At 49.1% G+C, this 14,781-nt stretch overlaps 1 protein-coding gene across 1 annotated transcript in view; it reads right to left on the bottom strand.

The window, feature by feature from the left end:
• FADS2 (fatty acid desaturase 2) overlaps positions 1-14,781 on the bottom strand; it is a 32,392-nt gene that overhangs the window by 13,928 nt on the left and 3,683 nt on the right. Inside the window, exons 2-5 of the mRNA XM_025987459.2 lie at positions 9,711-9,821; positions 7,758-7,955; positions 7,532-7,633; positions 1,662-1,787 (exon numbers count right to left, since the gene is read on the bottom strand). Coding sequence (XP_025843244.1) covers positions 1,662-1,787; positions 7,532-7,633; positions 7,758-7,955; positions 9,711-9,821 — 537 coding nt within the window. The remainder of the gene's footprint in view (positions 1-1,661; positions 1,788-7,531; positions 7,634-7,757; positions 7,956-9,710; positions 9,822-14,781) is intronic.

Below are 14,781 nucleotides of genomic sequence, written 5' to 3'. Positions count from 1 at the left end.
TAGGGACGCAGAGAACATCTGGCAGGACAGCCAACACTCTATGACACGAAGCCTCACGGAGAAAAGGAAGCCTTTGTCTTCACTTATCAGAAAACCCAGAGTTAATCAGCTCCGTTATCTGGACACCACTAATCAAAGCTAGCAAACTGCTTCCAAGAAGAAGCAGGCCAGCAGCATGTACTTTGGAAAAGGATATAATCCCTGCCTGGCTAGGGAGGCTCCTCACTTCCAAAGTGCCGAATTTGGGCTACTTTCCTCTGCGTTGACAAGGTCTCAGAAAACCCATGTTTCTGCTCAGATGTTCCCTTGGGTGGAGCTGAGATGGCAAAGACAGGATACAGGCTAAGACTGAAGGAAGAGACTCTCTCGTCATCTTGTTCCAAGCCATGGATGCCAACATTGTCGGGAGCGTAAGAACACTGCTGGTCATCCAAGACTCTGCTCCTTCCTCAGTGTGCTTGCTTGACAAATGCTTACTGAGCCCCTACTCTGTGCCCAGCACTGTGATGCTTAAGAGCTCATAAAAGCAGCAAGGATCTTCTAAACTTTGGTTTCCCTCATCACCATATTTTCAGAAAGCAAAGCACCTGTAGATTTCTTGGTAAATTAAGCATAGAGACTGTCCCATAGGGGCTCTACTTTCTTAAAAAAAAAAAAAAAAAGTGTTAAATGAGCATATCCTTTAAATGCATTGGGGGTGCTTTCATTAAAAAGAAATTGAGAATTAGCAACAATTTTTCCTATCTTATAAAACAGCATGGCTTACATTACAGTATAGAAATACAACAGAGTACTGGACAGACTCAGGCAAAGGCCGATAATGCACTTGGACTCCCAGAAAGAGGTCCATGTTTGGCAAAGTGGCAAGTTGCAGAATAGAATGTCTCTAGGTTTTCATTCTGGCTTTTAAAATGCATATGTGTGTGGGAATAGGCACATAAAAGAAATCTGGAAGGATTTATGTACCATGTTGTCATCAGTGGTCACCTTCAGGGGTGTGATATTGGGCCAAAGGGGGATGATGGAGGTAACAGGAGATTCATTTTGTAATGTTGTATATTTCTGTAATATTTACATGCTTGCAATAGGTAAACTTTATATCGATAATGAAAACTGAGATAACAAAAATAAGGCAGTATGCTAGAGTAGAAGGAAATGACCTAGCTTTCAGATCTGGCGCCTCATCCTAGACTAGCCACTAAAACTCTAGGATCCTGAATATATCCCCTTCTTCTACTGAGCCTCCCTTTGTCACCTCTGGTGAAGCAGGTTGGACCAGACCACACCAAGGTCCCTCTCAGGATCAAGGACTGTGACTCTCCCAATAAGACTTCCTTGAGCTGGTCTTTGGGAATTATGCCTGCCTGCTAAACTGGGACTAGAGTGCCCTGGCCCCCAGGAAGAAACAAGCCAGGAAATGTTCTTCCTCAGCCCATGGGAGAGAGAGAGGCATCGAACGCTGATAAGCAGCTGGTCCATTATTTATATGGGAGGCCATTCCACAGAAATTCCAGCTTGAATAATTCAGAGCATCCAGGAAGGGTTTTCATGCAAACATCAGATGCAGATGTGTTCAGATGACTATCCAACCTATAGAGTTCCTTCCCTGGTTCCTGCTCAAGCCAAACACTTCCCGCGTCAACACTGACCCCTCATCGTACCTCAATGGGCTGCCATTCACCCAGAACGAACACATGCAGCATGTTCACATCTGGATCCTTGTGGAAGATGTTGGGCTTGGCATGATGCTGGAAGTGGCGGTGATTCCACCAGTTGGCAGAGGCACCCTGTGGGGGGAAACAGGGTGAGCAGCATGATTCTCTGGGGGATTGGTTCCTAGCACCACCAATACTCAGAACGAACGTCACCATCACATACGAGGCCTTGGGCCCCCCAGCATCAGAATGAGGACCTGCCAATACTGAGTCTGGAGCGCTGCCAGCCCCTGAGGCCAGGACTCAGGAATGGAGCCAAACCATGCCATCCCTCCAGTCCTGCTTCCCCATCCCCCACAGCAATGGCAGGTGCTTGAGTGCATGGCGGGTGCCTTGGTGGCCCCCCATGCTCTGCAGCACCAGGTGTGAGTCTCCACACCCCTCATTCTCCACCCATCCCCCATGTGCTGTGTTCTTCTCCTCATACAGTAAGAAGAGGTCTCTACTACATGGCTCAGGATTCCACTCCTAGGTGTGTACCCAAGAGAAATGAAACCATGCCACACAAAACTATACACCGATGTTCCCATTATCCAAAATAGCCAATAAGTGGAAACGACCCAACGTCCTTCAGCCAATAAATGGATAAATAAAATGCACTAGATCCAGAGGATGGGATGTTGTCTGGCCATGCCATAGAAATGTATGAAGCATCTGCTACAATGTGGACAAATCTTGAAAAATCATGCTGAATGAACAAAGCCAGACATAAAGGACCGCATATGTGATTCCATTTACATGAAATGTCTGGAATAGAGAATCTAGAGCCAGAAAGATTAGTGGTTGCCTAAGGCTAGGGCTGGGGATGGGTGAGAGGGATGAGGGGGTTGGGAGGTGGTAGCTAGGAGGTGTGAGGTTTATTTTGGGGATGATGAAGATGTTCCCACGTTGATTGTGATGATGGTTGCATAAATCTGTGAACATCCTATAAGCAATTATCAAGAGACAACCCAACAGCCAGACAGGTTTGCTGCATGGAAAGGTGAGGACTCAGTGAGGTCATACCCCGAAGGCCACAGGGAGGGCTTAATAAGCAATGGCTAACGGGAACAGGCATGAGTTTCCAGTGAAAGTTTTCTAACATGAAAATCTAAAAACATGATCCTAGAAGATAAGAGACATTAACTGAGTATTTTTTTCAAGGTCACAAAGTTCTGCCTCACCAACTTAAGCTCTTGACACATGCTGGAGGCATGCCCGTTTCCAAAGATGCCCTGTGGTCCGTAGAAGGAAATGGGACCTTTCTGCTCTTCACTCTCTACTAGTGAACTGGATCAATCAACGTTTTGGCCAAGGGTCTGGCCATCTACAAAAAGGTCTAATTGCTAAAACAAACATTTTACTTGGAAGATACTTTTGGCAAAAACACGGTCTCTGGACACGAAGAGGCATGGGTGGGCACAGCTGCAAGAGACCTAGGAGCAGGTGGGTCTCAAAACCCAACAGAGCAAAAAAAAAAAAAAAAGAAGAAAAAGAAAGAAAGAAAGAAAGAAAGAAAGAAAGAAAGATAAAAGAAAAAAAATTCAGTAAGCGAGGGCTCAGAGGTTGAGGAATTACACGACACATTCATCTTTCCAGCCAGAAGGGACCCCACTCCTAGGAAAGGTCACATGGGAAGTCCTGGGCACAGAGAAAGAAATTGAGGAGAAAGGCATGTCAGAGATAAGCAGATGTTTCAAATACCCCGACCCAGAGTTGGTTGTGGGATGAATAAATGAAGGAAAAAAAAGATGAGCTGTAAATACCTCGGAGATGAGTCGCTGTCTCTGTCTCTCTCTGGACAGATTAGCAACAATATGTTGTTTGATCTTGCTAGTCCTCTGCTGGGATTCTCTTCCATTCTTTGCTAGGCAGAGCCCTACTTACTCTTTTTTTTTTTTTTTTTTAAGATTTTATTTATTTATTCATGAGAGAGAGAGAGAGAGAGGCAGAGACACAGGCAGAGGGAGAAGCAGGCTCCATGCAGGGAGCCCAATGTGGGACTTGATCCTGGGTCTCCAGGATCAGCCCTGGGCTGAGGCGGTGCTAAACCGCTGAGCCACCCGGGCTGCCCCCCACTTACTCTTCACACCCAGAAGCTCTGCCTGCCCCAAGATGATGACCAGCCCTGGGGATGATGAAGCAGTGATCCAGAGGCAAGCCCTTGCCTGGTGAGGGAGAGTAGGGCACCCCAACACGCTGAGATGGGGCCGGGAAAGACAAGCAAACCCGGTGGGGGGCAGGCAGAATGAGCATGAGGGTTGCCTTCATGACAGAGGGAAGGGGCCAGGTGAGGGCCTTGGGGGCCAAGGAAGGGGCAGTGTGGATTGCTTCAGAAGCCAAAGCCCTCTTGGTTAGGCTGGAGACCCAGGATGGGGGTCAATAGTCCTGGGCTGACCCCTATCACCACCTGAGGGAATGGGAAAAACGTGTACCCATCGCTTGAATGGTCACAAAGGCACCAACAAGTTTCCGAATCTACTTTTTGGTTTGTCTCATTTTCAAATGAGAGGATTGCCAAGGTGGATGATTTCTCTCCACTAAGTGACAATCTTAAATAATTGAAAAAAAAAAATTTAATTTCTTTGCCGGGGAGGGGCAGAGGGAGAGAGAGAAAATCTCAAGCAGACTCCTCACCCAACACGGAACCCGAAGTGGGGCTCCATCTCCCGACCCTGAGGTCATGACCTGAGCCGAAACCAAGAATCGGACGCTTAACCGACTAAGCCACTCAGGTGGCCCTTAAATAACTTTGATTAACTTAATCCGAAGTAAAATAATAATAAAATTCTGGTTTGGTGCAAAAAATATACTTTCCCTTAATGTTGGGCCCTTTAATATACCCAACTTTCCAACTTTTATTTTATTTATTTATTTATGATAGTCACAGAGAGAGAGAGAGAGAGAGAGAGGCAGAGACACAGGCAGAGAGAGAAGCAGGCTCCATGCACCGGGAGCCCGACGTGGGATTTTACCCCGGGTCTCCAGGAAGGTGCCCTGGGCCAAAGGCAGGCGCCAAACCGCTGAGCCACCCAGGGATCCCCCAACTTTTAAATACTTCTCAACTGCTTTAATGTTCTGAGGAAAAAGACCAACCATTAAAAAATGAATACATACAAACATGTATATTAGGTCACAAATTCTTCCTTTTGCCTTAGGTTCTTTTTTATTTTTTTATTTATTTTATTTTATTTTTTTTGCCTTAGGTTCTAATATGGCCCAACACAGTTCTGACCTTCGCTCAAAGTTGCTATTTTGTTCACTGTAGTTTTTTTTTTTTTTTTTTTTTTTGGCATGAATTTTGCTTACGAAAAAGAATAGTAAGGGTACCTGGGTATCTTAGTTGGCTAAGCATTTGCCTTTGGCTCAGGTCATGATTTCAGTGTCCTGGGATCAAGCCCTGCATCAGGCTCCCTGCTAAGCCTGCTTCTCTCTCTCCCTCTGTCCACCAACCCCCACTTATGCTTACTCTCTCTCAAATAAATAAATAACATCTTTAAAAAATATATATAAATATTATTCATCGGATTACTGACTCTTTGGTGTCCCCTTAAATTTTGTGCCCTCGGTGAGTGTCTCACTTGCCTCACCCTAGTCCTGGCCCTGGTGCCCTGAGATGACATAACGAAAAGGCTGTCTGTGTCCTGCTTTCCATGTCCAGATGCAGAGTCTAGATGGCACCGGCCCTGCAGTGTACATTTTATCCTAAGTGCAATGCCGAACAATTAAAGGATTTGAAACAGAGGTATGATGGCTCAGAGCTCTTTGTACAAGACTGTCTTCTGGAAGAAATGCCTACTAGAAGTGACGGAAATGAAGGAGAAGGGAAGTCGGAAGGCGGAGAGCCCATGCTGGAATCCTGCAGCAGCTCAGGCTGCCTGTAAGAAGCAGGTCCCAGCATCTCAGGCTTCCAGCACCCTGTTCTCTGCCCCTACCAGCTTGTGCTAACACACTCGAGTTGGCCAGGACACTTGGGGACCTCCCTGCAGCCAGCCCCCTCTTTTTTTCTAGCAAAGGGACCAGAAGAACAGATGGACCTACAAGACTTGTCTGCAGCTGTGTGACTATGGAGTGCCAGGGCAATTTCAGACAAGCTGGGATCCTCCTGGCTCTAGGGCACCCTGAGGTGAGCTGCATGGCCATGCCTCTGGGCTGGACACAGCAAGAAGGATACCACTACACTGAGGGGCTGGCGAGCCATGAGTGCAACCCACGTCCCTGACTTCTTTTTTTAAGATTTTATTTATTTATTCATGAAAGACAGAGAGAGAGGCAGAGACATAGGCAGAGGGAGAAGCAGGCTCCATGCAGGGAGCCCAACGTGGGACTAGATCCTGGGTCTTCAGGATCATATCCTGAGGCGAAGGCAGACGCTCAACCACTGAGCCATCCAGGTGTCCCACATCTCTGACTTCTAATCCCCAAGCCCAAGTATCCTGTCTTCCCATTGTCCCAGAATCCTGACTTCATATACCCACATCCTGCATGGAGACCAGTCCTCTGTCCTGGCATGTCTTCCATGCACTCCAAGGCCTTTAAAACCTAAGGGACATCAGGCAGGATAGGCCCTCGCGGCTCCCACCCAGGATCTGAGAACAGGACACAGCCCACCTTTGTTAAGTGTGTGGTGATAACATGGGTCGGGAGTGAAATGTTACTTTCCATTACTGAGGAGGGTTTTATCCCCCAGAAAAGAGTATATAATGAAACAAAGCGCTCTACTATGTACACCCTCTCCCTTCACCCCTGAATTTCTGGAAAGAAACCAGGTTCTCAGGCCACTTCAGGCTCAGGGCCAGGCAGACCACTATGGAAATGGTTACTAGTTCGGTGCCAGTCCATGCCCAAGCAGATTTGCAGCCGGCAGGCCAAGCGCTCCCCTTGGTCTGGGTCGTGGGGCGATACACTGAACCCAGACAGGTAGCTCTTCCCGAGCCAGGGTGAGGAGGGATGGGATTCCTTAGGACACAGCCTTTCTCAGGAAGCAGCTGGGTGCTGCTGAGAAGGGCTGAGTGGGGGCTAATCTGTTTCAGAATGAGTCCTTGCCGGCAAGGACTCATTTCCAAAACCAAGGAGATAAGCCTATCGGATGAGCACGAGGTCACTGGCAAGTCCAGCCTGTCTTCTCACAAACTTGCCTTTGTGGTACTGCCTCCTGATCTGCAGGGGAGTGAGAGGGGAATTGCTGATTTATCCATGAGCTTTAAACAACTCTGGTCCTTTGGTTCAGCTATTCATTGTGCTACTTGATTAATGTCCTTTCTTTTTAAAAAAGGTTTTATTTATTCATGAGAGACACACAGGGAGAGGCAGAGACATAGGCAGAGGGAGACGCAGGCTCCATGCGGTTACCCCGATGTGGGACTAGATCCAAGGACCCTGGGATCACGACCTCAGCCAAAGGCAGATGCTCAACACTGAGCCCCCCAGGCATCCCAGGATTGATGTCCCTTATCTACAGAGTTCCATGACAATATCTCCCTTTCAGACTAAAAGTAACTTATTATATAAGTATTTAGATAAAGAGTAAACAATGTAATCCACTGAGTCAATACACAAAAGCAGCGCATGCCTGTCCTCATAACTAGTAACGCTGCTTTTGCAGGTCTAATATATATATGGAGACAGGGCTTGGAAGGTCAGAAGAGGGAAGGATTCACCAAGTCCCAGAGCCCAGCGCAGCCCAGGAGGAAGGCGTGGCTCAAGAGTGGACCTGCCTGCCGTTTTGCCCGCGGCCACAGACACTGACCCGAGAGGAGACCTGGCCCTGGGAAAGTGAGACTGTGCTGTGCCAACCGCTAACTGATGGGCAGATGCCCAGGACTATTGGTATTTACCTTTAAGTGGCCAATGATGAACTTGTGGACAACGTGGTTCCACATGGACTTCTTGTAGACAGAGAGGTGGCCATAATCGTGTTGCAGCCATCCAGCTTGGGCCTGGGGAATAAAGATGCTTTCACAGAGCTGGCTTTCCCATGTCCCTGGCCCCTGTGGGCCCAAGGTACTGGGGAGGCGGGGGGGCTGGGGGCTTCAGGTGTCCAGTGAGAACATGACACCTCACCTGAGAGGTAGCAAGGACAAAGGCCGTGATGACGGTTGAAATCCAGCCATTGCCAAAGTAAAAGATGATGAACCAGGCGATGCTCTCCATGACGATGATGTGGGCCAGGAGGAGGAGAAAGAACAGGTGGTCACTCTTGAACAGGTTCATGTCCTCGGCAGTCTTCCTCAGGGCCCGGAAGTCCTCGGTGATCTGGGACTGTTGAGAAGAGTGCAGGGAAGGCGTTGGACCCCTGGTCATTTTGGAGGGGCTGTCGTCTTCTAGCCAGGAGAAGCACCACATCTGTGGTACTGGCCAGGGACTTCATGGCCACGGGGACCACATGTTTGGTCCCAGTTAGGTGGCAAGGAAAGGATTCGACTCAAAAGCTCGTCTTGCATACCATGTTCACACAGCATTATTTGCAAGGCAAAAGGCAGAAACAACCTAAGTATCCACCAATGGATAACTGGCTAAACAGAGTGGGGTCTCTCCACACCATGGAAGACTATTCAGTCTCAAAAGGGAAGGAGATGGTGACATAGAGATAGAGGCAGAGACACAGACAGAGGGACAAGTAGGCTCCTTGCGGGGAGCCCAATGCAGGACTCGACTCCAGGACCCTAGGATCACAACCTGAGGTACCAGGGGATGAACCCTGAAGATGTCACACTCCGTGAAATGAAGCCAGACACAGCAGGACTAATAGTGTGTCATCCCACATAACTGAGCTACCGAGAGCAGGCAAATCACAGACAGAAAGCAGAATAGTGCTTTCCTGGGGCTTCAGGGAGGGGAGAACCTTTAATGGGGAGTTAGGTGTTCAATGGGGACAATTATGACTTGGGGTGATGAAAAAATTCTGGAAGTGGATGGTGGTCAAGATCACCTAACAATGTGAATGTGCTCCAAAGCCATTGAATTGTACATTTAAAACTGGTTAAAATGGTAAAATTTATGGTATGGATATGTGTATATTACTGCACACACACACACACACAAGCTTGCACTTTTCCACTACCTGACCCTGCCCCCACTTGCTCTGGGCACTCTGTCGAGTCTTGAGGGGTTGTGGTGGGGGAGACAAAACTGCAGGCAGACGCCCCTGCCCCTAGAGAGCTCAAGGAGGCAGGACAACTGGATGGGTCCTGGGGATGTGGGGTCCAGGATGCCAAGGTGGAGTGAGCGGCGGTGGCTCTGGAGAAATGAGCATGTCTGGGAGACAGAGCAGGGAGGTGGGGGTAGGGCAGGTGTGGGTAACAGGGTGCTCTGAAAGGGTAGATGGGGTGCCGTGGGGGTGGAGGAAGCCAGGTTTGGGAGCATGGGTGATAAGTGGCAAAGGATGTGAAGAGTGGCTAATGCCCATGTAAGCAGCAGGGCAAGAGGGGAAACCAGGTAGGAGCCAGAGAAGCACAGTCAGGAAGGAGGGAGCCCACAGGACACCCAAGAGAAGAGAGAAGGTGCCTGCCTGCAGGGGGGCTGGTGAGAGCAGAGGATGGAGTGAAGGAAGCAGGATGGAACCCCAGGTCAGCTCCGGGATGGGGTGAAGACAATCTCCTCCCTCAGCCCTGGGGAGAAAAGGGAGGGGCAGAGATGAGAGATCCAGGGATGGGGGGAGGTTGGCCTCTGGAGGACACATGGAATGGGCTGTATTTCCCAGGGGTGGAGAAAGAAAACAGTGGGAAGACTGGACCAGAAGTGAAGACCCTGTGCCCAGCCGAACTCTACTGAGACCATGGAGGTGAATAGGCTGGGGACGAATCACTCCAAGGTGGGAAGCCAGCCCAGGCTGGCAGCAAGAGGAGGGTGCTTGCTGCAGAGTCTGGGAATCCTCCTCAACCCCAGGTATCATGCAGTGGCTCCCCAGTACTGACACAAAGCTCCCTCGGCTGACATCTGGCACTCTCTGTCTTTGGGCGGGCATCCCTTCTCCCCTCAAACCCTCCTCTCCTTCCTTGGTCTGGGCACACTCACGTTCTTGCCATGGTCCTGGCTGGGCTCCTCCGGGGCCAGCTCTCCGATCAGCAGAGGCTTCATGAACTTTCGCACGAAATCAAGGTCACGGTGGAAGGCGTGGAAGGCATCCTGGGGAGCAGGAAGGCAGGCGGCAAGTGAGGAGACCTTCATCCAGGAAGAACAGGGCTCACCAGCAGCAGCTCTCCAGTGTTCCCACTTGGACACTGAATGGGGCCTCCCAGGACCTGGCCCCAAATGCTCTCTCCAGCCTCACCTTGGCACATCTCTCAGTGGGCAGCCACACTAGCACTGCCCCTGGGTCTCCACCCTGGGCTCACCAAGGGTGTCTGTAGATTCGGGATGCCTCTGGGTGAGCTGGAAAAATGCACCCCTCCCGGTAGCTGCACAGGCTGGGCCAGGCCCAAGGAGGATGAGTGCCTCCTCTGGCACCCAGGGAATCACACCACCCGCCACCCCATGCACATGGCTTATAGTGAAAAGCATGAGGCTGGATCCTGCTACAGCATGGAAAATGTACTTAGGAAATCATGTCAAACCAAAAACAAATACAGAACTAGGTAAAAAAAAAAATGCCTAAAAAAAGCTTTTTCATAATTTGACAAAGTATGAAAATAATTACAAAAACAATCATAAAGAACTTTGGAGAAACCCTAAATTATTATATGTTAAGGTGGTAGCATTATGTCTTGCTTTATTTCATTACTTTTCAAACTTTCTCTAACACTGACATACCATTGCTTTTAAATTTTTTAAATGTTATATAATAATATTATTGTAATTCCAATTATAAAATTATAACATGCATGATTTGAGCAAATTCAGAGACTGTACAGAAGAATAAAGAGGAAAATAAATGCCACCCAGAGTGACCACCATTGCTAATATTTTAGCTTATTGCCCTCAGGGTTTTTTCCTATATGCATTATGTATATTATTACATAAATCATCTCATAACAAATATGGCATTTCCATTAGAGATGAGCTGGCATCAGGTCCCCTTCATGGACTACAGTATAATGTCCCAGTAGCAAACAACATTTACTCTGCGGTGAGCCAAATTTTGAGACATTGCAGGATAAGAGGACAAAGTCAATGACACTGTGAGAAACCAGGAGAAAAATAAATATAGTGGGGGGGAAAGTGTGTGCGTGCATGTATGTGAGTGTGTGTTGGGAGGGGGTATTCAGATTTTTAAAAAATGAAAAAGATAAAACAAAAAGATTATATAAACAGTAATGCTTGGGGCACCTGAGTGACCCAGTCAGTTAAGTAGCTGCCTGCCTTCGGCTCGGGTCACGATCTCAGGGTCCTGGGATTGGACTCCCTGCTCAGCGGGGAGCCTGCTTCTCCCTCTCCCTCTGCCCATCACCCCCTACTTGTGCTCTCTCTCTGTCAAATAAATAAATAAAATCTTTTTTAAAAAAATGGCAATGCTTGATTTGAAAGGTTCCTATTTGGAGGGGGGTGGGGAAGATCCAGCTGTTACATAAGACACTTCTGGAGTTGAATGAGAAAATTGGAATATGGACTGGATATCTGTCCACATTAAAGAGTTACTATTTATTTTCTTAATCGCAACAAAGGTATTGTGATTATGTTAAAGAATGTCCCTATTGTTAGGAGCAAGCGATGAAGAATTTAGGGATGAGGTGGAATTGTTGACACTTATTTTCATATGATTTGGCTAAAGAAAATCTCATACAAAAAAACGTTAGATATATGCACAGAGGCAGAATGCAAACATGGCAAAATGTGAAGATTAGTGAATCTTGGTTGAGGAAATGCAGGTGTTCACTTCCTCTTTCAACAGTTCTGCATGCTTAGAAATTTGCAAAATGTTTTTAAAGGAAAGAAAAACCGGGAAAGTACCCACAACTCATAAGCATGTTTTCAACTGCCCACCAAAATATCTCAGGACAGCGACTGCCAGGCCTCTCCTGATTCCTTACTGTATCCCTGGCATCAAGTCTTTTTGTTTGGGCTTTATTTGAGTCTAGAACAGACTTACAAAGCAACATTTTGTGCAGTTTAAAAAAAATGTCTGTGCCCCCTACTTGAACAGAAAGACGGTAGCAGAGGATCAAATCAAGTCTCTTTTCAGAGAAGAGATGCGAGGCTCTTCTAGGGCCCTGGGTGGGTGGTAGGGACACCCGGGGGCCAGTGCTGACCAGCTCTGCCACTCTGGGCCACAGGCTCTGACCCTGGCCTCAGCGTCCTCTGCAAAGCCAAGTCCCTCCCACACCAAGTTTGAAGGCCCTGGGGAAAGGCCTGCCAGGAGCTTCCACGGCAGGGCCTGGGTGTCAGTGGTGCAGCGCCTTCCAAAGTCAGAGCCTACAGAAGCTCTTTCATTGGTCGTCCTCACATCAGACCACAGCTTTCGAGAAATGGTGGGAAGTCTTTGGTAAGGCAGTTTCCTGAGGGCCAAATGCTGTGTCTGATAACTAAGCCACCACTCTCCCAGTGAGAAGATAAAATTCAAGTCTGCAAGTGACTTTTTTCTCACCCAGCACCTACCGCCCCCTCCCTGCCTTCCCCTCCCCCTCCATCCACCAGGTCCCGGTCAGGCCCTCAAGCCTTTGCCTGGGCCAGGGAACTTGGTGGAGTAGAGTCCCATCCTGACCCAGGCCATTCCTTGGCCATTTCCAGATGGCTCTCAGGTGGCTTCTAACCTCCATGAGTCCGGGGGAGGGAAGGGCCACATGACAGGGAGGGAGACAGGAGCCTTGTTTCTGTCACCTCCCAGAAGCCTGAGTGCCCTACAGGACAGATAAGACACCAGAGTGCAAGAAGCACACATCCTCTGCTCCAAGTGACAGAGCCAGGATCAGATGTAAGTTCGCCTGACTCGGGGGCTGCTTCCCTACCTGCCACATTCCACAGGCCTCACGCCTCCTACCAGTTTAGAAAGCCGAGTGCTGTTAGATCATCTTATTGTCCGTGGTACGTCGGACAACTTTCTGTGCAGGCCAGGTGAGGACCACCAGTGAACCACCAAGCTCGTGCCCACGCCAGGGCCTTTGCATGGCTCTTCCTTCTGCCTGGGAGCCCTGCTCCCAGTAGGGTCCCATACCTGGCTTTTCCCATTCTCCAGTCCCATGTTCTCTCTTGGACATTGACCTGTTTTGCCTTCTTCCTGACAGTTACCGAATTCACAGGTTATATTACATACTCACTTCCTTATTGTCATTCTCCACAAGAATGTGAGCTCCCACAGGGAAGGGCCACAGCTGTCTCATTCGCTGCAACCCCAGGGCTGACAACAATGCTGGAGAGGCGCTCACAAGTGCATGTGAGGGCCCAGGATGCCATAGCCATGCCCCCTCTCATCCCAGGAAACTTACCCATCCTGCAATCGTGTTCAGACCCTTCTTGCACCATTTAGTGCAACCCAGCTTATGCTTCTAAGGCCCCAGAACTCTTCATCTTCTCCAGCACCCATGCTGGTGTTTGTCAAGTTGCCACAAGCTGAGACAGGGAGGCTAGCCACTGAACCATGGGCTTTGTGTACATAAGCCACTCATCTTTACCACACTTTTAGGCAGGTCTTATTTTAGAGACAAGGAAGAAGACTGAGGGAGGCGAAGCTGCTAGCCCACAGTCACCTTCCAGTGCCTACATCTAGAGTTCCAATGCTAACACACAGGCCTCAATCAAAACAAGCTTCCTCCCCACCAGGAGTCAAGCACCTTTTGTGCCTTCCCCTTCAAAATGTCATGGATGGACCTCACATATCCACAGAAGGTTCCCCGTAACTTCGGTTATAGAAGTGTCTGGCTGATGCTAGGTAGGTCACCAGGCAGGGAAAGACAGGGCCAATCCAAACATTGACTTTGGAACAAGAGTTGGAACCAGGGTCTATCCTCGTTTGACAGGGAGAGAGGCCAAAGGTTTATCAGGAAGGTCTGAGACAAGGGTAAAGAAAAAGAAGTAGCAACAGCTTGGGAGCAGACTGGAACTGTCCTCAGGAGGCCAGGTGTATGGGCTGTGGGAGAAAGGGCCAAAGATTCCAAAATGGAAGACACGTATGCTGCATTTCCTGTTTCTGCCACCATCCAGCACCAATGCCAGACAACTTCTGCATGAAGACACCTTCCCCGGTCCGTGCCCACTCAGGGTAGAGCTGGCAACTCCTCCTACCACACCGACGGGTAGATGCCACGATTTGTTTCTGGCTATGCCCACCTTCTCTGCAGAACAAAGTTAGTCTCCAGTCCAGCTTTTATACATCTGGGCACTTAGCCTGGGACCTGGGAAGTACAGGAGGAGCAAACAAAGGGCATTCCACATTGCAGGTAGTGGTCCTGGGAACCAGGACTCTGCAGAACAAGGGGTTAAGGAGGAAGAAGCAGACAAGGTGTCCTGAGTTCTCAGCTAGAGACAGGGTCACCGACTTCCTTTCTATTGCAGAGCCCCTGGACCACGCCCCATCCCCCCGGGAAAGAAGCAATGGAGGCTGTGGGCGGGGTTCAGGGACCAGAGTGCCCTTGGGTGAGAGAGGGCACGTTGGCTGATGGCTGGCACACATAGCGTCCCAGGGGAGGGAAGGGCTCCACAGCACAGGGAGTAGATGCCAACAGAGGCAAGCTGACAAACTTGTCATTCTCACAAATGATGAGAGATGAAGGATGGGAAGATGCTGGGCTGGGTCCTTCCCTGAGGCTGCAGCTGGTGGGGCTGAGACTGTCTTGTCCACATCTAGCTCAGGAGGTACAGCTCCCCTCCAGGCACAGAGGACAGGTGTCCTGCAGTCGATGCCTTTTCCTTTGGTAAATATGGGGTCACTGAACTTTCTCTTCTTCACCTGCTATTTCCTATTTACTGAACTCCCTGCTCTGTGTGCTGGGAACATGCACACACATGCACACACATGCTAAGGGACGCCCAGTAATGATCCATCACACCTGTAGTGTGTCCTGAAGTTTAAAGAGTGAACTCAGGACACCTTGGTGGCTCAGGGGTTGAGCATCTGCCTTCTGCTCAGGTCGTGCTCCTGGGATCAATCCCACATCAGGCTCCCCACAGGGAGCTTGCTTCTCACACTGCCTTTGTCTCTGCCTCTCACGAATGA

The sequence above is a fragment of the Vulpes vulpes genome, chromosome 5 (genome assembly GCF_048418805.1).
Source record: "Vulpes vulpes isolate BD-2025 chromosome 5, VulVul3, whole genome shotgun sequence".
Lineage (NCBI taxonomy): Eukaryota > Metazoa > Chordata > Mammalia > Carnivora > Canidae > Vulpes > Vulpes vulpes.
This window is presented reverse-complemented; position numbering and strand designations above follow the sequence as displayed.